At 40.1% G+C, this 27,281-nt stretch overlaps 2 protein-coding genes across 8 annotated transcripts; both read right to left on the reverse strand.

The window, feature by feature from the left end:
- On the reverse strand, positions 1-3,281 carry SLC10A5 (solute carrier family 10 member 5). Its single transcript, XM_081504889.1, has one exon. It carries the CDS (start codon positions 3,279-3,281, stop codon positions 1,965-1,967), a length of 1,317 nt encoding a protein of 438 aa, XP_081361015.1. The 3' UTR covers positions 1-1,964.
- ZFAND1 (zinc finger AN1-type containing 1) lies at positions 686-27,136 on the reverse strand. Of its 7 annotated transcripts, XM_081504894.1 has the most exons (10): positions 27,065-27,136; positions 25,684-25,771; positions 24,034-24,076; positions 23,228-23,259; positions 23,071-23,110; positions 20,136-20,263; positions 19,959-20,050; positions 18,765-18,886; positions 7,134-7,289; positions 6,788-7,040 (listed from the first exon to the last, which is right to left on the reverse strand). In XM_081504894.1, the coding sequence occupies exons 3-10, from the start codon at positions 24,049-24,051 to the stop codon at positions 6,870-6,872; spliced, it is 759 nt and encodes a 252-aa protein (XP_081361020.1). In that variant the 5' UTR covers positions 24,052-24,076; positions 25,684-25,771; positions 27,065-27,136; the 3' UTR covers positions 6,788-6,869. The 7 variants fall into 7 exon arrangements, with proteins under 7 accessions (XP_081361022.1, XP_081361023.1, XP_081361020.1 ...); XM_081504896.1 differs by lacking the exons at positions 6,788-7,040; positions 23,228-23,259 and adding an exon at positions 686-3,423; XM_081504895.1 differs by lacking the exon at positions 25,684-25,771.
- Between the last annotated feature and the right edge of the window lie 145 nt (positions 27,137-27,281).

Consider the following 27,281-nt stretch of genomic DNA (forward strand, 5'->3'; position numbering starts at 1 on the left):
TGCAAGCTTAATTATATTTTATTGCCCTAAGTGGAGATTCCTATTTTAATGGAGTCAATAGTAAAGTGTTTCATGTAGGCAATTATCATTTTATAAAATGAATAATAACCATCCATCACCATGCCAAACCAGGGCTTTGATAAATCTTGGTATTCAAATAATGGATTTGGTAAAATAAGAAAAAAAGAACTATGGTTGTCTTGTCAGTTGGCAAACTGAACAAAAGTTCCCTAACACTACAAGTAAGATGGTGAATGACACTGATAGGAAAATGTTCAAAGTTTTAACCTCCACACTAAAGTTATCAGATCAGTATTTCAAAACAACAGTAGGTATACCAGGGTAAAAAGTTTGAAGTGTGGTAAAATAATTACAGCAGCTAATGCTTGAGGAACGTGTACCTTGTTCTAAGTACACTGTCCATAAGATCTATTAACTCCAATGACAATTTGATGGCGTTTACACTATTATCTCTATTTTTTAGATGAGGAAATGGTACTACAGGGTGATTAAGTAATTTGCCTACAACTACAGGCCTGTGGAATGTGGGAAGCAGATTTATTTAGAGTGATATTTCTCTTTCTTGATGCCCACACTCTCTTTGGAAAAAAGTGAAAACTGAAACTAGATACTAAAAATTGCCTTTGAAAACTCAATGTTAGTATAAAAACAAGCATACTATTCATTTGGGCCCTAGTCTGTGCTTCAACACTTTATTTGAGTAAGCACATAGGAAATGTGCTAGACATTATGTAAAGTATCAAAATGAACATTGTTTGCATTATAATATTCTATTGTTTATATTATACTGTTTATGCTATTATATAAACTTATTATATTGCATTGTTTACATGTTATGTTTATAAAATGCACGTTCAAAGACTTATAGCAAAATAGGGAAGATACAATAGGAACACAAAGAGCTGTAATGCAAGCCAGACTGACTAAATACTATGAACGTAAAACACTGTGATGAGAATTCAGAGGGAATTTCAGTTCCCGGTAGCTAACAGGGATTAGTTAAAGCTTGCGTTTGAGCCAGGTCTGTGAGAGTGGTCAAAATTGAGACAGAGATGATGTGGGACCCTCAGGTTTCAGGGACAATGTGAACAAAGGGCACAGTCGTGAGTGACCCAGTTATCTGCTGACTGGAACAAAGCCTGCGTGTAAAAAGTGGGAGAGGAGATAAAACTGGAAAGCTCAAGTCAGCAGAGTAGGAAATGCCTCACTAGGAATACAGACTTTATTCAAGAGGTGAAAAGGACTGGCAGCAGGGAAAGCACATGATCAAAGTTAAGTTTTAGGAAGATTAATCTGCCAGTGATTGGAGAGTAGACGGCGAGGCCAAAAGCTGGGGAAGAAAGGTTTAGGGAGGCAGCAATCTAGGGCAGAACAAAAGTGGCAGGACTGAGAACGGAGAGGAGACGGACAGAGAGGTACTACAGGAGACTGTCTGTAGGAAACGGCTCTACTGAAACGAAGGGAAGAGGAGGGAAGAAAGGAGAGCGGGCAGAGAGGACCCCGTGGTCCAGGGCAGACAGCGGCGTCTCCGGTGGAGATCACAGGAGGGACACCGAGGAGACCAGAGATGCTCCAGTAAGACGGGCTGGTTTCAAACGGGGATTTACGCGTCCCTTCACCGTGTGAGTGTTTACCAAACGCCTACCGTGGGAGGGCAGCCCTGCTATACACACGTGGGATATATCACAAGGTATTATATTCCAATCCGATGCTATAGAACATTTTCAAGCCAACATAGTTGAATAGTAGTTTCCTTCTTCTGAATTCCTGCACATTTATCAGTCTGGACTGTTCATTGAGTGTTAGGCACATATGACTGTATCTCTCCCCTAATGTCAAGTTTTCAATCAGATCAAAAGTGAGTTGAGAGCAGGAATCATCTCAGATATTCTTTGAATCTCCACAGTAACTCAGAGTAGGAAAACTGAGGAAAGCTTTAACTGTTAGACTGGGGGATTTTTCATTCTTTTGTCTTCTATGTTAAGGATACATCTTTTCTTAGCCTTGTAGAACAGAAGGATCAGTAACATTTCACATCCAGAACACATGGCCACCGTAAAAGGAGCCACAGAAGCTACGTCTGCATCAGACTGTGAAAATGAAAGCTGAATAATGGCAAGGGCTAAGAAGCTATTCAGTACCCCACCTTCAATAGCAACAGTTTTACAAACAGGAAGAGGCAGCATAGAAATTTTCGCAAAAAAGTACCCGAACAACAAACCCAAAGCAGGAACTGAGATGCCCAGTAGAAGCACGTCTGGGTTCATGGTTTTCAGAAACACCGATCCCATGCTGAAAGTCAGATAAATACCTACAAACATTAAAACAAAACTCAGAGGTCTAATGACCTTCTCCAAGAACTTTGCTTTGTCAGGTAGTCTACGCTTGACGGCTATTCCCACTGACATTGGTACAAGGATGAAAAGGAGGGTTGACATAATTTTAGAAATAGGAATATGCAGTGTACCTGATAACCCTAAGATTCTACTGTATATGTACGAATTGGTAGGCATGGTTACCAGGGCCAGAAACGTTGATGTGCAAGTCATCAAAATGGCCAAAGTGACATCTCCTTCCAGAAGCAGCGCAAAGAGGTAGCCCCCACCCCCACCTGGGCATGTGCAGGTGACTATAAATCCAAACGCCTGCACCTCAGGCAAGGCCAAAACCTGCGTCAGAAGGAATCCGCAGAATGGCATAAGAAAAAACTGTATAACTGCCCCAAGAACTACTGGCAAAGGTCTCTTCCACACTGTTTCAAACACCTGGAACTCAATCTTGCAACCAAACGCACATTTATTTAACAGTATCATTGGCAGAAACAGCATTAGGATGTTTCTGTCAATGAGGCTCGATGCCTGGAAAGGACTGTCTTGTCTTTGTTTGAGCACTCTGACTCGGACATTCTTTATCTCTTCAATGAGCCTTTCTCGCCTACCTTCTGAATCCCACAGCTGAACGGTCAGATTTGTCTCTCCGTCTCCATGTGTCACCAGGTTTATGGTAAAGTTGGTCACATCCGATAAGGTCTTGGTCACATTCACCACTTGGAGCATTTTACCATCGTCCAGTTGCACGAGGAGGTAGCTGGAGTTTGGCTGTTTGTCTCTGTAGCTTGACCTTACTACGATGGTTTCTTCCGTCTTTGTGAAAAGCAGTACTTCAGTCTTCCCTGTGTTCAGGAAACTGAGAAAGGATTTCCTGGCTTCTCCAAGAGTCACAGACGACAAAAGCAGGACAATAAAAAATTTTCTAATCATTTTAAAAGTTTAAAATAAGTCACGTATGCAAAACTAGTTAAACTGAAGAACATTCTTCGTGCAGGTGTTCCAGTGATGGTCTGAAGTTGTTAGGTAACAGTTGTTTCTGCTGGATCAAAGTTCAGTAGGAGGGACTGCTGTCCTGTTCAAACAAGTACAGAGCTGTCTAAGGAGTGACACACCCGGTTTTAAGTTATGAAACTTAAAAGACACAGCATTTAACAGGTTCAGTTTATCATGTGGAAACCTAAGCTCTTTCCCCCTGACTTCCTCATTTCTGCCACTGGAAAAACAGCCTCCTGTTTACCTGAATTTAACACCTTAGTGCCATTGTCTTTGAGTTCTGTTCCCTCCTATGCTAAAAGCAGATAGGTTCCAAAAATTTAAACAGATGCTGAGGAGGCCTAAAGTTGAGTACTATTATTCATTCAGGTCAAAATCAAATAAAAATTTACTAAATGCATGTGCTGGGGGCCTGGGCTAGGAGCAGGGTGCACCACAGTCATCAAGCCGGCTGACTCTCTTCTCCTGGGGCTTAGTCCTGGGTGGCTCTATCATTACTTAGGAAACTGCGGAGCCCATAAACTGGCCTTGTAGCAACCTTAGGCTAATAAGTTTTCCCACAACTCTAAATAGTGATCATATCAGTTAGGCAAAAACTGAAACTGTCTGTGGTGTTCTTAGGTAGAAAAGCAATTTCCTGGGTGGTTACCAGATAGCTTGGCAACCTAGAGAAGGCATGTAGCCGTATCCATGGCCAAAGGAACAGTCTGGTTAGTGGACAGTGGCTGCTGGACACTTGGACTCTGACCCAATGAGGCAATGGAAGGCCACTGGGACTAATTTTGAACTCTTCTTCCTTCCTTGTAACACTATTCCTTGTTCACAGCTAGGGGCAAAGATATTCAATTGACCCAACTTAGGTCCTATGCTTGAGGGCTGCCAGAAATAAGGAAAAGTATCAGGCTTTTTGGACTTCAATACATAGACTCACAAATGCTTTCCATTTCCCAGACAAGAGGAGGAGTTTGTGATGCTAAGCAGACAAAAAAAAACACAACAAAACAACAAAAAACCCATTATAGTTATCTACTACTGAGCCTACAGGTCTAGTAGTCTCGGATCGTGTAACCATTTCAGCAGACCCTTCAAGTATCACGACAGTGTCTCATCCAACAATGACAGTTAGGTATTGAGTATTTTAGATCATAAAACATTAGCTCTTCAAAAACTGTCCAAGCAATATTGGACATTTTTACAAGTTTTTGAAAATTTGATTTATGTAGGTTAATATTTCAAATGCAATACATTATCGTTCATAAATTTTATTTCCATGTATCACATTAAGAAAAACAAGATACAGTGTACCAATACTGAAAATAGCAACTGGAACTATTTCTGTGATATCTCAATTAGATTCTCAGGGAACTTCCCTGGTTTAAAAAGACAAGAACAACAAACATGAAGAACTTGAAACCAAAGCTACCTTTATGTTATGTGAACAAATATCTTAATTTACAATTACTGTCTCCCACATCAAAGAGGTGTGAAATGCAAATTTTACTTTCCTCAGATTCTTCCATCTGCAGCCTTTCCCCTTCTCCTTAAAAATTATCCAGAATAAAATCTGACAAATCTGAGGAAAATCTAGTAGTTTATTATTCACGTGTATTTACTGGCTGCTTACATGACAACTAAACTCATTTCTATCATCATGTAGGTTAAATATTTATCTGAGTTTAAAACTTTTTTCAATTTGTAGGTTTTCTACTTTTAGTTCTAGTTGCCTGTGAGCAGTGAAAAGATTCTAAAGGGGAAGGTGGGTACAGTCAACCTTAGAATTATATTAAGCAGACGCAAAGCCTTAAAAGAAAGCCTGAGAAAGTGGTCGGATTTCAAGTCATTTGGAAATGCGACCCTAGAGGCACTTCCTCTCCTGCCCACAGTCGTGTTCTTTTCAGGAGACTGCTCAGGCCGCAGCCCCTCCCTGCACCCTGGACCTATAGTGCCTCCAAGAATGCTGGCACCTGTGTGTCTTCCAACGACTCAGCTCAACTACCCGAGATCAGATTTCTGATGAGGCAGATCCTTCCCGCCACACTGCTTTCTCTTTTCTAATCATGACAGGACCTCTTCTTTGGTCTCCTTAAGTTTAGTTCAATCTCTGCAGCCTTCCTTCCTCTCTTTGCAACCCCCACTGGTATTTTTCCTGGTATGTTTAGCTTTTGCTCAATCCATGAGACGTGTTGGTCAGCTTACTATGTGCAAGGAATCATGACAGATGCTAAGGTATTAGTTGGTATTAACATTTTCTGGTATCTGGTAATATATTTAAGGATTATTTTTACTTCTGGTCTTCTGGTTTCTGATAAAAGAGTTATTTGAGCATAAGCACACTCACTGTATATTCATTTGGCACTTGCCATACTGCTTTCTATTACAGTTTTAATTAAGCATCCATTTCTTCATTGTATCCACCATGGCAGTTAGAATCAAATCCTTACATTTAGAAGGTACTCGAATAACTTGGTTAATAAATGAATGTATAAGCAGCTGATAGAAATCAGAAGTTATCTCCATTCACTGCATGAAAACAGTACGCAGAAAGAATTAGAAATGAAGTAAACATTCCGAGTGTTTTCCCTTAATTAACCCTAAAGCCACTATTCCTGTCTATTGCAAAGTAGGAAAGGGACAAATAACAAACAGAAATAACTTCCATTCTTCTCTATCGTGGTACTTTCTTGAGTACAGACGGAAGACATCAGTCAGGAGCGTTAATTTTAACGTGTTGGTACAAGGTTGCTACTTTTGGCATGTGTTGTGCTTGGGTATATATGAAGGGCCTGTAATGAACTTTAGCTCTCCCATCTTCCTTCTTATTGTAATACATCCATGCTGACAAAATGATGACGTCACTGGAGGGGTTATCAGAGATACGCCCCAAAGCACTGAGGTGGCAACAAAAAAATAATTTCCCCTTCCTAGGCCTGAGATTCCTCATCTACAAACTTTGTAGAGTGAATAAGATGACCTTTAAGTTTCTATGATTCACGTATACACACCAATCTATGCATCATAATGGAGGCAGATACTAAGGCTATAGTTCCCTGCCCCATGAGGCTAGGCTTGGTCATGTATCTTGCTTAAAGCAAAAGGTCATGCATCTTATCTCCTAAGAGCCATTTCTTTCTTCTACCATAAGAATGGTAATGTCCCCTGAAAGGGTCATCGCTTCATCTCAGATTCTGGAGTAAACACACCATAGAGCCGAGTCAGGCCCGTCAGAGCCGACGTAACCACATGAGAAACACACCTCTGTTGTTGTAATTACAGTGTAAACTAATAAAAGGTAATTAGATACAAGAATCTGTTAATAACTGCATGTCAGTTCATGGTTACACTTGAAAACACAAAAATTCAAATTCAATTTAAAAGAAGACTAATAATGTAAATTATGACATAATGGAATTCAAAAGCAACTTAAAAAAAAAAAAAATATATATATATATATATATATAGTATCTGTAGTCCAAGAAGTTGACTAACGAACTTTCCTCGTGATTTCTGGCTTGAGTCCCTGCATGGCTATTCCAAGTAAGAATCAACATTTTTTAAAAACTGTTCTTCATCAGTCAGATATTCCAAGATAATATTTCCACCATTGTACAAAGGACAATCCTCCTTAGCAATCCAGGTTTCCAAAATATGATCCAAGGGTAAGGCCTCTCCTGAGACACTGTGACATAACCTCAATTTCTGTTAAGACAGAAATACGTCATAATGCAGTAAATAAACATGCTTTATAGAGTATTCTAAAACTTTCAGGGGAAAGTTATACCCTGTTATTACCTTAGCTGTTAATCTGTTGTTGTCATTTTTAAGGCTGGCTAAAGAAGCTGCAAAGTCTGTGGCCTTTCCGACGCTCCATCCTCGGCAGAAGAACATGGCTTTCCTGTTCTCTTTGCTCCCCTTAGGTAAGAAAACCTGAAAGTAAACTCTTTCTGTCTGTAAAGATAAAAAGTTAAAATACAGGTTATATACATGAGGTAGACATCTGGTTTTGTCTGGTGACATCTCTTCCTTGCTTCTCCTGGCCAGAGAAGGATTATCCTCTAATGACACAACTTTGAGCGGGAAGACAATCATAGAATCCCAGCGTCCATCTAAATGCGTGGGCACAGGACCTAAGTCCCTAGTCTGGATGATCTGTGCAAAAATAGGCATGTGACCTAAATTAGGCTAATCACTTCCTGGAATTTTGCATTCAAAACCTGGGGGTAGGGAGGAGCAACATTTTTTTCAGAGGTTTTTTAAAAAAGTCTCCACTCCAGTACTCTTGCCTGGAAAATCCCATGGATGGAGGAGCCTGGTAGGCTGCAGTCCATGTGGTCGCTAAGAGTCGGACACGACTACGCGACTTCACTTTCACGCATTGGAGAAGGAAATGGCAACCCACTCCAGTATTCTTGCCTGGAGAATCCCAGGGACGGCGGAGCCTGCTGGGCTGCCATCTATGTGGTCGCACAGAGTGGGACACGACTGACGTGACTTAGCAGTAGCAGTTTAAAAAGTCTTGCTAAATTAAATCCAAAGGTTTCTACAGTTATCCCCCATGCCTCTCAGCCACTTCTGAACCAATGTGGAAAAGTTTCTTCAAAGGAAAAACAGTGAGTCTAACACAGAGCAAGAGGGAAGTCAAGAAAACAGATGGCTTCTCTCAACAGCATTTGAGTCCTGGAATTCAGTCATCCCTTAAGACCAGATCAATGCATTACTTCCCATTATATGAGAAAAGAAATGGCTAGTTAGTTTCAGTCAAGTTTCTGTCTCTTACAACTGAAAAATTCCTGATATATATACATTTCTGTTCACCTGAAAGACGTCACTACATACTTAAGAGACAGCAGGGGCTTTGAAAAAAAAAAGAAACTTTAAAAATCAGAAAAGTACCACGTCAACAAAAGATTCAGAAATTCAGAGATGGTTCCTCTAGTATTATATACCTATATGCTTCCTTTATATTGCATTTTCTTGCAAAATTACAAATGTAAGAAACAAGAATAGAAGCAAGGGTATTTAGCTTCTGAGCTACTCTTCTTTCCTAAAATCACTTTAAAAAAGTGCTGGCTTTACAGACCAATTCCTGCTACAATAAATATTTTGGCATAACTGGAAGGTCTCTCTGGAGAAGGCAATGGCAACCCACTGCAGTACTCTTGTCTGGAAAATCCCATGGACGGAGGAGCCTGGTGGGCTACAGTCCATGGGGTCGGGAAGAGTCGGACACGACTGAGCAATTTCACTTTCACTTTTCACTTTCACGCATTGGAGAAGGAAATGGCAACCCACTCCAGTGTTCTTGCCTGGAGAATCCTAGGGACGGCGGAGCCTGATGGGCTGCCGTCTATGGGGTTGCACAGACTCGGACACGACTGAAGCGACTTAGCGGCAGCAGCAGCAGGAAGGTCTCTCAGTTATAGGGAAAGATCACAATTATTTTAAGAAATAATAAATTCAACACAATTTCCATCTCAGCACTAAGAAATTTAGATTTGTTCAAGACCGGTGGAATGCGTTATTATCGATAACAGGAAAAGAAATTATGGGAAATTCAAGCTTTGGGCCAACTCTGTAACCTCACAGTTCTTGCTCCAGAAACACGGCAATACATATGAAAAGAGAAATTTTAAAAGATATACCCTCACCTAAAAGTAAAAATATAACTATGTCTGAGTATCCAAAATGAAACAGAATGCAGAGTGACCGCAGGCGGGCTGAGCCACAGGCCCCAGGGCTCAGAAGAGGCGGCGGCGGCCGGAGTTCAGCTCATGGGTTAACGAGAAATAAAGAGCAAGGCTACCCGGGTGAGGGGCACCTGCCTCTGGCTGACTGCCTGGAGGCAGCGGCCAGCGTGGGATGGGGCCTCCAGCAGAGGAGGCCTAGGAAGTCACTGTGCAGGCCGACTTAGGCTGCCGCTCACAAAGCCGACATTCAGGGAGGCACAGGGCACCGGGAGAACCTACTGACAGGGAACAAAGCCAGAGCCTTCCAGCTCGGCAATGGATCTGCTGCTGCTGCTGCTAAATCGCTTCAGTTGTGTCCGACTCTGTGCGACCCCATAGACGGCAGCCCACCAGGCTCCCCCGTCCGTGGGATTCTCCAGGCAAGAAGACTGGAGTGGGTTGCCATTTCCTTTTCCAGTGCATGAAAGGGAAAAGTGAAAGTGAAGTCGCTCAGTCGTATCCGACTCTTAGCGACCCCATGGACTGCAGCCTACCAGACTCCCCCGTCCCTGGGATTCTCCAGGCAAGAGTACTGGAGTGGGGTGCCATTGCCTTCTCCAATGGATCTGCAGTGGGCTGAAAATCTCTGCAGAGCAGAAGCAAAAACTGTCAGTCTCAGACTTGGGTTTGGAGCAGAGGGCGTGGGCAGGTGGGCCTGAGGAAGAAAAGGCGAGAGGGAGAGGTGAGTGAGACAGTTAGGAGAGACACAGAAAGAGACTCCTCAACACAAACAAGCAGAAGCTAGAAGCTGAAACTTCGGAACACATCAGAGCTTAGCTTATTATGGGCAGGAGAAACTAAACTTGAAAAAGACATTTTAGAGAGGTATTTAGGATATCTGTGGGTGCTCAGTCACTCAGGTGTGTCTCTTTGCGACCCCATGGACTGTAGCCTGCTGGGCTCCTCTGTCCATGGGATTCTCCAGGCAAGAACACTGGAGGGGGTGGTCATTTCAAAGCTTCCTGACCCAGGGGTCAAACTGGCAATTCATGTGTCCCCTGAATCGGCAGACAGATTCTTTCACCACTGAGCTACCCGAGAAGCCCTATTTAAGACGAGCAATGAGAGAAATTAAAGAATAATATTCATAAAAACAGAACAAACAGTTATAAAACCAAAACAGGCAGAAATGAAACATGAAAAGCTATGAAGAACCAATTAGAAATTAAAAAAAAATTAAAAATACAGTTTCTGAAATAAGAAACTCAAACAATAAATTTCTATAATATTCAATAAAAAGGTTTAATTGATTGAAAGATGGATTTGAGGCAGTCATCTAGAAGGCAACACAAACAGACTTAAGATAGGAATTATAAATCCCTAAAACATGTCCAATAAGAATTTCAGAAAAGAAGAAAAGGAAGCAATGTCCAGAAAGAAAACAACAATAATTTTCTAAGGGTAAGGGATCAACAGCTAAAATGTACCTCAAGGGTCAAGCTGTGTAATTAAAACAAATCCATACCTAGAAACCTTGCACTGAAACTATAAAATATCATCGATAAAAATCTTAAGTTACAAAAAAAGGGTTAGATTACCCATAAAGCAACCAAATAAGATCTACAGCACATACTTCCCAACAATAAACAAAAGGGGCCAATGAACAGTTTATTAGTAGAGTTGAGAGAAGCAAATAGACAATCCAGCTCAAGTGACGGAAAATAAGGGTAGTTTCAGACAAAAAAGACTGAAAGAGTTTACCACAAAGACTGTTGACGAATGAACTACTAAAGAATGTGCTTGAGCCAAAATAAAGGTGAATCTTAAGAAAAAAAGAAACTCAAAAAATATATTTGTAAATTTAAATAGCACCTGACTTAAACACAATCATGTGTAAACAAAGTCAATGAGATGAGAGATACTCAATTGCAGAAAACATGTCAAACTCTTTGTCTTATTCAAGAGGATACAATCTCAAGTAACTTTAGATTTTGAGAGAAGAACTGGTATTTAATCATATATGTTAAAAATTTCAAATATAAGCACATGCCTCTTATCACCATTATTACAAAACATTATATTGGAGATTATATATAATATAGTACAAGAAAATGAACTAATTATTGAAAAGTGAAAACCAAAGCTGTTTGTCAACGGGATATAATTGTATGCCTAGGAAATCAAAGGAAAAACCAAAACAACTTCTAAAATAAATAAAAGAATTTGATGATGTGATTGAATACAATGAATATATACAAATCAAGACCCTTTTTCCCTCCTATGTTAACAGTAAGTTCTGGAAATAGGTACGGGGAAATATTCTGTTCACCAAAGAAAGAAAACCCATAAGATAATTAGAGATGTTTATACGTGTGTGTGCTCAGTGGCTTCAGTCATGCCCAACTCTCTGTGACCCTAAGGACGGTAGCCCACCAGGCTCCTCTGCCCATGGGAGTCTCCAGGCAAGAATATTGGAGTGGGTTGCCGCTCCTCCAGGGGATCTTCCAAACTCACATTTTCTGCATTGCAGCCGGATTCAACAAGGAGTAAGACTTAGATGAAGAAAAATATATAAAATGTTACAGAAGGCAATAAAATATGACCTAAATAAAAGAGAAGACATAAAGTTCGTAGACAGAGAGATAATGTTATAAAAATGTCATTTCTCTCAAAATTAATATATATCATGTAAAGCAAAATCAGGGAAACCCTCAGAAATGATCCTCAGTCAGGACTTGTTAATAGATGCTGCTGGGAAATTGAGTTTACTTTACCTAACTTTGCAGAAATCACTTGATAATATGAAGGAGGTCTTGTATCAATTACTCACACTTGGTGGGTACGGAGGGAGCCAGAATCCCCAGCACAAAGAGGACAAGGCCAACAGGGTATGAAATCCTCCTGAGAAGGCAACCAGGCATTTGTAGGCACTGCTATTCACAGCCTACATCCTTGTGGGAAACAGTGCCAGACATAAGAAACTGCATTCTAAGATCAAGCTGTGTTCTTTTTTGCTTTTCATAATGATTTCTCTCCGTTTCTCCAGTTTGGCTTTTAAAGAGCCTACATCCTTCAACAGTGTCTGCTGGAGTCTGTCACTGACAACCTTGTCCCATTATGACAACCATAGAGATCCCAAGATGGATTAAAAAAAAGTGTATATAATAATCATAAGGTTCATATGGATGAATAAACCAAAAGAAAAAAAAGAACTGCTAAGACAAAATATGGGAAAATATGGATGGGACTGACTTACATGGTCATATGTTAGAACATTCTATAAAGTTATTACACGAAGTCAACCTGGTATTAACATACAAGTAAAAAACAGACAAGGGATTAGAATAGGAAATGCAAAAACAAACCTAGTAAAAAATAAATCTTGAATTTAACATGAAGGTGATATTTGGTATTTCAATTTAATAGGACAAAAATGATTTATTTAATAATTAGTGGGCAAAACTAGCTAAACTCCTGGAAGAAAATATCCTTATATGTTAAAATCAAATTCCAGATCAATTAAAGACAGATGAAAAAAAAATTAAAACCCTAAAACCAAACCAGAAATGAAAGAAAAGACAGACCCTAGAAAAATTTAGAACACTGATATGTCAATAAGGTACATAGGTAATCAAGATTATTTGACAGATTTAAAAAAAAAAAAGTTTCCAAAGCAGACACAGGAAAAGGATCAATATCTATTCTATTCCAAGACTTTCCACAGTTGACCAAGCAAAATAAAAGTGAAATAAAAATAACAAAGAAATGTTAAAAACAAAGAAATGTAAAAGAAAAATGATCACAGGATATGTGTGTGCGGCAATTCAAGGAAGAGCATTCATACATGGCCAATGAACAAAATAAAAAGATACTTAAACTGAACAATATTTTGGCTACTGGACACAAGGACCCAAAGAGCCGACTTACTGGAAAAGACCCTGATGCTGGAAAAGATTGAGGGCAGGAGGAGAAGGGGGCGAAAGAGGATGAGATGGTTGGACTGCATCACCGATTCCACAGACATGAGTTTGAGCAAACTTCGGGAGACAGTGACGGACAGGGAAGCCTGGTGTGCAGCAGTCCATGTGGTCACCAAGAGTCGGACTCGATTTAGCGACTGAACAACAACAAACTGAACAATGGTCAAGGAAACCCAAAATAAAACAATTAGACGATATCGTTTCACAGCCATTAGACTGGAATACATTTTAAAAGATTATATAAACAGTTACTGGACACCACGGGAGGGGAATGGTATGCTCATGTATGACCACAAGAGGCAGTATACTAAACAGGGCAGATGGCAGGTTCTGACCAGGTGAGTGATCTTAACAACACTTCAGATTACTCGTCTGTGAAATGAGGATAATAATATATCACAGGATAGTCGTGAGTATTAAGGGAGGTAAAAAAACGTAGAGCCACAAGGCAAAGCTTGGCATATGATAAAGTCGGTCAGTAAAAGTTCACCACCATAGTCACTGACGGCAGAAATGTAGATCGTTGCAACTTCTTTGTAAAGCAGCTTGATAACATCTATAAAGAGTTAAAATAGACATACCCTTGGACTCAGCAAACATACTCCAGGGAATCTATCTCACAGACACAGGAAATCAGAAATAGGAAACTAGCCACCAAAGCTAGAAACAAAGTGAATGTTCATTAATAGGAAAAAGGCAATGAAACCCATGATACCGTGGATTATCCGTCTTGTGAAGAAACTGATTTGGACCCATGCTAGTTCCCTTGGAGGAGCTGCTGTTAGAAACTTATACAGGAGTATACAGAGCTGAAAGAATATATTATCCATCTGAAACCTGCTTTATTTTTATTTATAGGCTTTACCACTACCTGAAAATTGTAGTATACATTAAATAACCATCTCTTCCTACTGGATATAAACTCTATATGGGCAGGGACTTTAACAATTTACTGTCATACCCCCAGGGCCTGATTTATAGCAGGTATTCAAAAAAAGTGTTGACTAAATGAATATGATGCCATTTTTATGAAATAATTATCCTAAAGCACTCTATCTTTGCATACATATACAAGTAGACAGTTTCACTTATGTAAAATATATATACATATATTAATATATACATGGGTGTGGATATATATAAATAACTTATGTTAGTATATACATATATGTATAAAGGTACAAATATTAATGATACAGGGGGAAAAGTTCTATCTACAGACCTGCATGCTCTGTGGTAAAATATTAAGTGTGCTGAGAACATGGTTTCTGAGCCAGTCTGTCTGATTTGAATTTGCAGTTCTCCACTTACTAGCTGTGTTACTACCAAGTTGCTTAACATTTTAGTACCTCAATTATCTCATCTATTAGGTAGAGATAATAGTATATATTTCACAAGCTGCTGCAAGGATTAAATGTGTTAGAAGAGTGCCTGGAACAAAGTAAGTACTACAGAAATGTCTGCTACTATGTTTTAAGTCATAAAAGAACGGCAAAGTAATGGGAATAATATTACTGGACACTCTAGAGCAGGCCTTCTCAATCACGTCACTACTGACATCTCGCACCAGACAACGCTTTCCCGCGGGTGCTGTCTTGTGCTCTGTGGGACACGGAGCGGCATCAGAGGCGTCCCTGGCCTGTGTCTACTGGTGCCAGTAGCATCCCCGTGCCCGGGGGTGACAACCAGAACTGTCTGCAGATACTGTCAGGTCTCCCTGAAGGGGCACAACCACCCTCGGTTGAGAACCACCTCTTTAGTGGGATGAACGTGGACACAGGAGGGTATGTTTGCCTTTTTCCCTTATATAGCTTTTTAAGTTACCCCTGTTAAAATATGTACTATTTCTATAACTTAAAAATAAGGAAGGCTTCAAAAAAGAAATATTAAAGATAATTATTACAAGAAGTTTATAATCAATGGTTTCTAGACCAGCAGAATATAAAATATAGAAAATTCAATCAATACAAAAGATGACTGGAAAGAAATAAATAATAACAGCAAAAGGACTATCAGCAAAAAACGTAAGACAGAAGAAATATATTTAAATGCTTGTGATCATAATAAATATAAATGGGTTCAAGTCACCTATAAAAGAGAGATACTATCAGATTGGATTAAAAAAAGAAAGTCCAGCTACATACAGCTTACAAGAAACACCCTAAAAATAAAACAACACAAAAAAGTTGAATACAAAGGGATACAAATATAGTAGTAACTATTCACCAAAAGAAAGGTAGTGAATCATCATTATAATTCAAAATAGATTTAAGGCAAAAAATTCATACTGAAGACATAATGATGAAGAAACTAAATGTACCTGATAATACACAACTCAGCAAAACTATCAGAATTATAGGAAAACAAAGTGACAAAACCACAGCTACAGCGAGACCGAGTTGCGTGCGTGTGTGCTGAGTCACCCCCGTCACGTCCAACTCTGCGAGCCCACAGACCGTAGTCCACCAGGCTCCTCTGTCCACGGAACTGCCCAGGCAAGAATGCCACACCCTCCTTCAGGGGGTCTTCCCGACCCAGGGATCGAATCCACATCTGTTATGCCTCCTACAGTGGCAGGCGGAGTCTTTTCCACTAGTGCCACATGGGAAACCCAAAATCAAGTTACCTCCTCTAGAAAAAAACACCTAAATAAGTAGGTTGAAAACGTAAGCTCACCATTCAATGTAAGAAGTTAGAAAAACAACATCAGAGACAATCTAAACAAAGCAGAAAAAGGAAATAATAATATAAAAACAAAATCAGTAAAGCAGAAAGCAAAGAAACAATAGAGAAGTCAATAAAACAAAACATGATTCTTTGAAAAAGCTAAAATGCAAGTTAAAAAAGTAAACACAAACTTCTAGCAAGACTGTTCAAGGGGAAATCAAAGTACAATTGAAAAATATTAAGAATGACTAATGAAAGACACAACAGAGATTTGGAAACATAACAATAAGCTGAAAAATCTGTATTAAACAGAAATTTTTAAGAAAAATGTTATTTACCAACATATATTTCAGAAGACATAGATTATCCAAATAAACCAGGAAACTATTTAACACATTAATTAGTATTCAAAATTCTCCCCCCTACCAAAGGCAACAAATCTGAAGGTTATAACAACGATTACCAAACCTTCAAGAACAATATGCCTCTATTTCAAAGAATAGAAGAGGGAAAGCTACTCAACTAATTTTTTTTGTTACTAAATCACAGGACAAAACAGTAAATAATATATTAGTGAAACAGTTTAGCAGTACATTTAAAAAAATTATATACCACAGTCAAGTGGTTTATCTAAGAATATATGGGTGATTCACAACAGAAGATGATCAATGTAATTTATCACATTAGTAAGGAAAAAACTCTATATAATCATCTTACTAGATGGAGGAAAAAAATTATAGCAATATTTAATACCCATTCCTGATATAAATTCCTAGAAAACTAGGAATAGAAAAATATTGTTAACCCAAGGAAGGCTACTATCATAAAATCTACAGCAAATATAATATTTAGTGATGAAACTTTAGAATTATTTGCATTGAAGTCAGAAAGAAGATGGAGACCCCTGCTATCACTTACATTATCTAACACTGTTGTGGAGATTTCAGCCAATACAGTAACACAAAGAATAATAATGAGGAGGAAGAGTAATAGAAAAGAAAATTTGAAAACAAAAACAAAAACCATGCAAAATTATCATTTGCAGAAGATGTGACTGCACAGAAAACTAGACAGGAAATCTACAAAATATGGAAACTATTAGAGTTTATCTGCTAGATAGAAAGACATTATACAACAACCACCAATAACCAAATTCGGGAAATGTTAATTAAAAAAAAATTACCATTTATAATGGCAGCAAAAATTATGAAGAGCCAAAAAATAAACTTAAGAAAAGACACCTAAATGCGTATGGTAGGCATTACAGAATGTTATTTAAAGACATAAATAGAGACCTAAATACCATGGTGATGAATAGGAGGAATGAAATTTTAAAGATGTCCACTGTCTCTTTCTTAAAATTTTGCACAATTTCTATCAAAATCACCATTTCACAGAACAGGACGAAGTGATCCTAAAATTTTTACAAAAGAACAAATGACCAAGAAGAGACACAGCTGGAAGCCAAGATGAGGTGGACAGCCTTCTCCTACTTACTACTGTAGAAGCTACTGCAATTAACACAGGACGGCACTGATGCAGAGTCAAACCAAAGGAACAGAACGGAGACCCCAGGCCAGTCCCGCACTCACAGGACCTGGTGTGTGACAGAGGTGAGACCGCAAGGGTGAGCCCCTCACCTTCTCATGTTGCCACAATGAGTGACCCCTCACCTTCTCATGTTGCCACAATGAGTGACCCCTCACCTTCTCATGTTGCCACAATGAGTGACCCCTCACCTTCTCATGTTGCCACAATGAGTGACCCCTCACCTTCTCATGTTGCCACAATGAGTGACCCCTCACCTTCTCATGTTGCCACAATGAGTGACCCGGCGGGTGAGAGGGGGAGGAGTAAACCTCTACTCCGACGTACTTACAACTAAGGTCCAGATGGAATAAAAAGGTAAACAAAAAAATGCAATAAAACTTTTAAAGGAATATGTAAGTAAATAACTCATTTTAAGAATGACAATCCTAAAGAAATCATTAATAGATTTGAGTGCGTTGAAATTTAAAAAGTCTGGATCACTAAAGAGATCAAAAACAAAGTAAACACACGCTATAGACTGCGAGAAGATACGTGCAACGTATTTAATCAAGAAAAGATCAGAACTTAGAATATACAGACTCTTATAAACCTTTTTAAAAGTTCCAAACAACCCAGCAGAAGATACGCACAAAGGATGTGAACAAATAATTCACAAGAGAAAGACAAATAGCCAATAAACATATGCAAAGTAGCTGAACCTCACTAATCACAGGGAAATTCAACTTTAAACCTCAGTGACGTGTCATTTCAATCTGTCAGACTGGTAATAATGAATAATACCCAACACTGGCAGGAAATGATGAAACAGTCAGACACTGCAAGAAGGAGATGAATCAGTACAATTACTGACAATAAATAACTGACAATATCTAATATATCTAATAATAAAGCCAAAGAGGAGCAAACATTCTCCAGTTTTCTATTTCTAGGTATGTTCCCTGGAATAGCATTCTTCAATTTGATGGTCTCAATCCTTCAGGGGCTAGAAAATCAACAGTCTTTAAATAGAATAAAAAATATCAAGAGTAGATACACATCCTTGTAAGGCTAGATATTACCTACTGAAACTGTGTTTAAGGTATGTATGTAGGTACACATGTACTGGCTGGTTATAGAAAATGTAGGTGATAATATGGAGTTTGAAAGAAACTGCCTTAGAGAAGTGTTCCCACGTGCACACAGGGTGTGCACTGTCGAACCGTTTACAACAGCAAACTTGGAAAAGAAATCTGAATCGTGTTCACTGTGGTATATACATACTATAGAAAAATGTGAGCTACCAAAATGAATGAAAGAGACTAAACATATCAGCATGGATGTGTTTTAAAAAAATGATACCAAGGGTAAAAGAACAAAGTCGAAGGATACATATGGCTTACTGCCATTTCTAGAACCTAAAAAAACTTGTAAGACTATTATTTATGCAGGCTTATAACTTGTAATATTAGAAATGATACATATCGAGTTTAGGTTTAGTTGTTACTAATGAAAGGGAAGAGTACAAAGGGAGCTCCAGTCGTATCTGGAACTTTTTTGTTTCCTAAATATCTAAAACCCACCTGTGGCAATGATTTATCTCCAGCAGCATGCATCTTTAATTTCATCAGTGCTACCTTTGCAGCTGTTTCACTATTTTTTGCACCTTTCCGTCGTTTAGTTGCTGTCTCTCCTGCCTTGGAATCTAAGAAGCAAGCATAAGGATATAAGCAAATAGGAACTTGCACATTTTCCAGTTTTATTAACTGTGGCCTTGAAATATACATGAATTACATATACTAGAGATATACGGAGACCACATTCATTTTGTAGATATTATATTTACAAGAACAATGGAAAAATACCACTGAGTGGACGTAAGTGAGCCACACATTAAAAAAACTCAAGTTATATGTGCTTCTTTCCAACTTAAATCTATTTAATCCAAAGCAATCACTAACACTTCTACAGAGAAGTGTTACAGAAGATTTTTTACTTAATTAATAGAATTTAAATTACTATCCTAAATATAAAATGAAAATTCAGTTGAGTATGTTGGCAGCGAGACTGGTCAACGTCACAGATATATTCTTTCCTCATATCTCAGATTATCAGCAGCATTCAGAGGACAGCTGACTAGGCTGAAACTTCAGTTTGTTTTAAGGAATCTCTCTCTCTCATTTTTTACAGGGTTTTTTATACCTTTACATTTTATTTTTTACCCTGATCTTTACTTGTTTGTTTCTGGCTGTGCTGGGTGTTCTTTCTCTCGTTGTGGCGAGTGAGGGCTCCCCCCTACTTGCGGTGTTCAGGCTGCCCTTGAGGAACACAGACTCCAGGGCACATGGGCTTGGCTGCCCCACAGCAGGTGGAATCTTCTCGCATCAGGGATTAAACCCGTGTCCCCTGCATTGGCAGGTGGATTCTTAATCACTGGTCCCCCAGGGAAGTCCTAACTTTAGTCTTTGAAGAATGTAAACCACTACTTTAGCCTCATGAATGTAATTTCCAGCCAAGATGGTTAACCAGCTGATACAAGTGCTCCAGCAAAAGAGAACATCTGCCGGACATTTCCATGGAATTTCCAAATTTCCATTGGCTAGGTAAGACTGAAAAATACTGTCACAAGAATGTCCTCAAAATCTATAGCAAGTTCTAACGATCAGGGCTGCTAACAACACCTTCCATAACTGGCAAGCGGACATAAGCAGCAGGGCTCTAGAACTCATGAGTACACAGCAGTAAGTCAACAGCAAATGTGCTTTCCAGATACTTGCCAATAATGTCTTTGACAAGCTTCTGAGTGGCAGCCATACGAGGCTTCGGGATTTCCAGGTTTTCACATCCATGATCCGACTGATGACGGTGTCTGTGAGCAACAGGAGAGTGACACTAGGTCATGTACTTGCACGTGACTCAAACAGACATACACTTTGAATGGTCGCAGTGGTCACCTCAGGCAAAAGTTCTTCTCACAATAGGGACATACAATGGGCACAGGCTCTCTTTCAGCACAGTCCCTGAAACAGCATGGGTGAGATGTACGGGTATCTGACTTCGGTCTCTCATTGATTACAGTCACCTGAAAAGGTAAAAGGGGGGCATGGCATCATATTTCACATTTAAAGCAAATCAACAAATCTATTCTAGATATCCAGAGCATTCTTGCTTCAGCTTATAAAAGCAACCCACACAATCTTGCACAGATGAGAGTAATTGTGTGCAAAATGATTACTGGGCTGACTGCTCTGTATTTGCAAAATTTTCCTACTGTGGTGTGTTTATCTTCTAAGTCAGGTTAAAATGACTACTCTCTCATTCTCCATAATTTTAGTCTTCTACTTTGTAACATACTACACAACAATGTCCCAATAATAGCTCAGTTGGTGAAGAGTCCTCCTGCAATAATGCAGGAGACCCCAGTTTGATTCCTGGGTCAGGAAGATCCCCTGAAGAAGGGATAGGCTATCCACTCCAGTATTCCTGGGCTTCCCTGGTGGCTCAGCTGGTAAAGAATCTGCCTGCAATGCAGGAGACCTGGGTTTGATCCCGGGTTGGGAAGATCCCCTGGCTAAGGGAAAGGCTACCCACTCCAGTATTCTTGCATAGAGAATTCCACGCACTGTATAGTCCATGGGGTCGCAAAGAGTCAGACACAACTGAGTGACTTTCACAGACTAGGTAATCAGCCCATTACTCCTCAACTGACAAGTCATATTTACTTTCCACACTGATTTTAGAGGCTTAAATATATGTAAAAGAACACTTAAAATTATATTTTTCCATGATACAGAGAGTTAAAAACAGTTTTCACAATGATGTAATATTCTTTGTGTATATGCTCAGTTGGTTCCGATCTTTGCAACCTCATGGACTGTGGTTCCCCAGGCTCCTGTCCACTGGATTTCCTGGGCAAGATTACTGAAGTTAAGTTGCCAATTCCTTTTCCAGAGAATCTTCCTAACCCAGGGATAGAACCTACGCCTCTTACATCTTCTGCATTGGCAGGCAGATTCTTTACCACTAGTGCCACCTACTGAATTACTAGCAAATATTACCCCAGAGGAAAAAGATTTTATGAAATTAAAAAAAAAAAAATCCAGATCACTTAGGCCATTTTGAGTACTAAGTAACCAGGTTTCTAGAGTTAAATGAACTCAGTTGACCCTTGAACAACTCAGGAGTTACGGTACAAACTCTCCACACTGTTAAAAATCCAAGGATGTCTTCACAGTTAGCTTTCCATATCTGCATTTCTGCATCTGCAGGTTCAACACTTTGTGCAGTACATATTTAGTGAAAAAAAAAAGATCCACATGTAAGGGGACACACACAGTTCAAACCTGTATCATTCAAGGGTCAATGGAAACTGCTTGAAATCCATGACCAAACGGTATCCTCTATAAAAATATAGTTACATCTCATTGGAATTAATTTATTAACCATTTTCCCAAACTTGTTTCAATGGTCTAAAGGTAGAAGATTTTTATTTCACTCTTTAATTAATAAGATCTAACTGAGAGACATTGTATGAGACATTCATAGCAAGCAAATTATATCACAAGAAAACAGAAAGCACAGAGGTTTATAAGCTACATGAGAAATAATGTTTACCATATGACTCTATCTTTTCTCTCCAGTTAATCCTGAATAATACCAGTATGTTAATTAATTTTTATTTCCCTCAAATCACCAAAACTTCAGAGGGCCAGATTTTGACTAAAGCTCATTTAATATTAATTTTTATAATTGAAGAGAACAGATGTAAAAATCCTTGGTAAAGTGTTTGGTAAATGGTGGGAAGGAATAAATATCAACTACAAAATAGGAGGCAAATGCTTCGAAATGGAGTGAATTCAGTTTAACTTCCTGCCAACCTCTGACCCAAAGGAGGTGGAGCAACTTATCTGATTACAAATTCAAAAAAATTAATTAGGCTCAGCTTTCTGTTTATTTCCTAAGAGGCCCAACCTGGTGCAGCACTGCTGTGACGGGTGGCAAATCCTCCTAATTCTGGATTTTCTTTGAAGATCTTTTCGGCTCTACATTAAGCTTCATCATTCAACTTATTCTTTACCATAAAGATGATATTTTGGCTTTTATCTAACAGGTCTTTTTAATTTCTTGATGTGGTCAGAATTAGGGTAGGGATTTTGCTGGACTACAGGTTTGCTCCTGACGATCTAAGGCTGATGGAGTCAGCACAATTTATTACCACAGAATCCTAACCTCAAGCACCAGTGAAAACGAACACAACAGTGAAGCAAGCTGGAGGGAGCATATGATAAGGATGTTAATTCCATTACATATTTATAAATATAGAGCCTGAAGCTAAAAGTGGGCTACCTACACAGAACAGTTGTATAAAGGAATGACAATTATAAGAATAAAAATTTATAAATACCATGTAGACGAGTTTATCTTTAAAATAAATTGAGAAAAAATATAAGTAACAGCCTCTTATAAATCAATTTAGTATGTCAAATTTTAATCTGCAGTACCCTGGTATTAAATTGAATCAAGACTTCCCTGGCAATACAGTGGACAGGAGTTTGCCTGCCAATGCAGGGACATGTGGTCGATCTTTGGTCCAGAAAGATCCCACATGCCGTGGAGCAACTAAAGCCCGTGGGCCACAACTACTGGAGCCTGCGCGTTCTGGGGCCTGTGAGTCACAGTTACTGAAGCCCAAGAGCCCGGGTCTGAATGCCGCAACTACTGCACCCTGGTGCCTAGAGCCCACGCTCTGCGACTGGAGAGGAGTCCCTGTTCTCTGCAACTAGAGAAAGCCCATGAGCAGCAATGAAGACAAAGCACAACCAAAATAAACAGATAAGCAGAATCAAATTCTGAAATGCAAACATGTTTCACCAGCAGATACTAACATACCTCAGGACAGCTATGGGACTCTCTGCTCCTGTGTTCAAGGCTTAAATAACAACAGAGAAAAATGTTTATTTAAATGTAATCAAATAACGTACTTAAAGATAACTGCAGAAATTTGAGATATTTTAATGGTTAGATCCTTAAGATTAATTACACTCACCCCACATTAACAACTCTGCATACAAGAATAAGCTGAAAAGACAAATAAAAGACAGAGTACCTGAAGTCTCAAAAGTTTTAAAACCCAACTACTGTTCAACTTCAATGTGAGTGCAAATAATACACCTCTCAATTACCTTTTTACTTTGAGTGTTTTAAGGTGTGTGAAAACAGACTCTTTTGATTCCTTTTATTTCTCAAAAATAACCAATAATAATATGTCAAAGGAGTATTCTAGTTCTGAATGACTTAAAAATATGTACTATTTTTATTTACTTCTAATAAGTCTTTCTGAACTATCATCTGAAAAGAATTTATTTTCAGTGCTCTATTAAATAAATTAAATGCCTGATACTTGAAAGTTTAATTGAAAACACATTTTCCAAAATTCTTGTTTGTTCCCAGGTTTTACATTGCATGTAATGTATGTGCAAAGTACCCAATTTAAGAAATATATAGGATGGGATCTTTTCATTGTATTAATAAAAATAAAAACTAATAATCATAATTGGATTTTTAAAATCATATTCTTTACATTATGGATATAGTCTCTCCTTGTGATTAATATACATAACTTTTACATAAAAGTCACACACATAACTATAGAAAGTTTAAAGACTAGCCGCATATATGCATAAGTAGTCAGAGCCTATGACTAATCTGTTTTTCTCAAGTGATTATTCTAGTGAATATCAGATATCAATGGCTAAAGTACAAACTATTTTAAATCATTCTGCTTTTTAGAAATAAATCTCATATTATAAACAATAAAATTACTCCCAAATCCTGCATAAAAACTTAACTTACCAAAATACTCCTGAACATCCATCACATACAAATGGAAGAAAATCTAAGATAAAGGGAAAATGTTATATGTTCTGGTCAGTAACTGATTTTGATCTAGGTTTCTTAAGTAAAAAGAGTCAAGTAATGACCTGTGGCTACAGGAGAACTTTCCTGTTGAACAATAACCTAGTGCAGCACGGAGGAGGCACCGGCGCCCACCCCAGGGCTCCTGCCTGGGGGGTCCCAGGGACGGGGGAGCCTGGTGAGCTGCAGTCCATAGGGTCGCACAGAGTCGGACATGACGGAAGTGACTTAGCAGCAGCAGCAGCAGCTAGTGCAGCAAGCAGTGGTTAAACAAAAGCCATTACAACCTCAAGTACTCTGAGAGTAATCAGATTATCAAGAGAGAAATATTACTTGCAGTGACAAACTAAATCAGAAAAAAGAAGTCCTGTGAGAGTTTTTCCCAGATTTACCAGATGTTACTTCTGAGGACCACGTAGCACAACAATCCTGCATTTGAAGTGACAACCTTGGATTTCAATTTTGACTGCACTGCTTACTCACCTAGCAACACTAGGCAAGTTACTTAAAGGTGGAGCTTTGGGTTTTACACATCTACATATGTACACACATTGGAGAGATATATATATATATTTTGATACAGTATATGGTACAGTGCATGTATATGTATACAGAATCAAAAATAAATTATTAGGTAATATAGATAAAAATAGAATAGATATAAGTACATTGTGTTTGCGCACATATGTATATGTGTGTGTATGTATATCTCTGTGTGTACATATCTGTTACATGCCACACTTACTTCATAGGGTAATTGTAAAAACTAAATGAGATATGTAAAAGAATAGTAAGATAATAACTGTAATTAACAAGAATAATTACAACAATTCACTTGTTTTGAATATACTCAAACTCTGAGAAAAATCCTGGGGTGACTAGGTAGAGACATGTTCAAAGAAATTCCAGAAATTAAATAGATGGATTGATAGTGAAAAATTTAGCCCTGAATTGTTTCTTTCCTTGCTGTTAAGGAACAACTAAGTTAGGACAAAGCAACAACCAAGTCAGGAAATGAATTTTTGGAAAGCACATGAAAGTATTCGTTTTTAGATGTGGCAATTGACCATAAGTCACAATATAATCATTCATTCTCTAATCTGCTTTCAATGTTCCTCATACCAAATTACAGTGCGCAGACAAGTGAGGCTGGATATATCTAACACACTGGCTTTACACAATGAAAACAGAAAGTACTGCACTTAAGAGAAAGCCACTATTACTCCAAAAGATCTCATCCTACAGGGTATCTTAACCCAAAAGAAAAAAGAGGTCCTACTGTAGTCCAGGGCTTCCCTGTTGGTGCTAGTGGTAGAGAGCCTGTGCCTGCTAATGCAGGAGATGTAGGAGACGCAGGTTCAACCCCTGGGTTGGGAAGATGCCCTGGAGGAGGGCATGGCACCCCACTCCAGTATTCTTGCCTGGAGAATCCCATGGACTGAGGAGGCTGGACAGCTACAGTCCACGGGGTCACAAAGAATCAGACACGAAAGAAGTGACTTAACACACATGCACAGTAACCCAAAGGGACCCCTGGCTACTTGCTGCTTGTGGGACGAGAGGACTCTAACACAGTTCTTCCCTCACCTGAGAAGCGAGCTGAATGCACTGTCAGTATTGCCCTGAAAGCATGATACTCTAAGCATCCGTCCATACCAAGCATGTAGATATACATCTGTCAAAAAGAGAAGAAAACTGAAATATACATTACTCTGCAAAACTTGTATGTCTTTTTAAAATGGGAAAAATGTACATGCTTGCTACTTTTAGAGACTTTGGTGACCAACTAAGCATTAGATGCAAACTAAGAGGACCCAGGGGTAAGAGTTAAGATTAAGATAATTTCCAAACACTTGACACCATTCTTCTGTTCACCCAGAAGCTAAATGAAATTTAGTACACTCACAATATCCTCTAAATCTTAACTGCTCTCCACTAGAGACTTTGAGAGGTCTGAACTCCAAAGGAGCCAGACCCTGGCCTCATCTCAGTGCTTATACTTTAAGAGTCACCCGAAGTTGTCAACAAAGGTCCCTCTAGTCAAGGCTATGGTTTTTCCAGTAGTCATGTATGGATGTGAGAGTGTGACTGTAAAGAAAGCTGAGAGCCGAGGAATTGATGCTTTTGAACTGTGGTGTTCACGAGCCAGATGTGATAGCGCCCATTTGGAGTGCAAGCCGGGTGCTGGAGACAGACGGCACTCTGTGGGGCTGCCTCTAGGGCTTCAGGACTTGCCTGCTGCACATTCCTAAGGCCTGTGCCACACGCCCACTGGCCGTGAGCTTGAACTCCGGTGTCACAAGGTCTCTCAGTTCAGCAGAGAGAACATCACCTGAGCAATGCTCTAAAACGCAGCGAACTACCCTGAGAGCTTTTCTGTGGAAATGGCCGTATCTTAGACCCTTACGTGGGCCAGAAGCAAAGCAGCTGCTCCGTAAACGTCTACTGAGTCAGGGACACTCAGAACCAAAGAGAGCTGAGAGAGCACAGAGACGCTCCCAAGGCAAGGCTCGGGGCCTTCTCGCTGGCAGTCCGTCCCCTGAGCAGCCAGCAAAAACGAGGCCCAAAGCTGCCCCAGCCAAGTCCTTCCCTGACAGACACCAGAAGGGCTGCGGACGAGGACCCAGGTCGCCGCGGCGGGACGGGGCACCCTCCCGGTTTCCACATCGAAACACGCTCCCTCCCGGGCTCGTCAGACACGACGGGCGCGCGCGGCTCCTCGGCGAGGCGGCCTCGGAAGCCGGAGCGGGCGCTGCTGGCTGTGCTTCCAGGAGTCGCGCAGGCCCCTCAGGGGGACAAGCCGCTCTCAGGCCCCAGGGCCTCCAGAAAGGCTCCCACCAGGCAACCGCGGGGGTCGCGGGACACGCCCTGCCCCTCCTCCGCCCCGCGCCGCCGCCCTCACACCCCGACGCCCCGGAGGCAGAGCGCGGCCCGGACCCCCGAGGCCGGGGCTGGGGCGCCGCATCACCTAGTCGCCGGCAGCGTTCCACCTGGCAGTGCCGCCCGACGTCCAGCTCCGCCATCTCCGCGCGCGCGAAGCGCGGGGCGAGGGGCGGGGCGGGGCGTTGCGCGGCGCCTGCCGGGAGCGGGCGGGGGGGGGAGCGGCGCCTGAGGGTGGGGCGGGACGAGGGGGCGCGGAGGGGGCGGGGCCTGAAGGCGGGGTAGGGCGGGGCTAGGGGGCTGGC

This window comes from Giraffa tippelskirchi, chromosome 6, assembly GCF_054371585.1.
Source record: "Giraffa tippelskirchi isolate mGirTip1 chromosome 6, T2T-mGirTip1v1.2.pri, whole genome shotgun sequence".
In the NCBI taxonomy this organism is placed as follows: domain Eukaryota; kingdom Metazoa; phylum Chordata; class Mammalia; order Artiodactyla; family Giraffidae; genus Giraffa; species Giraffa tippelskirchi.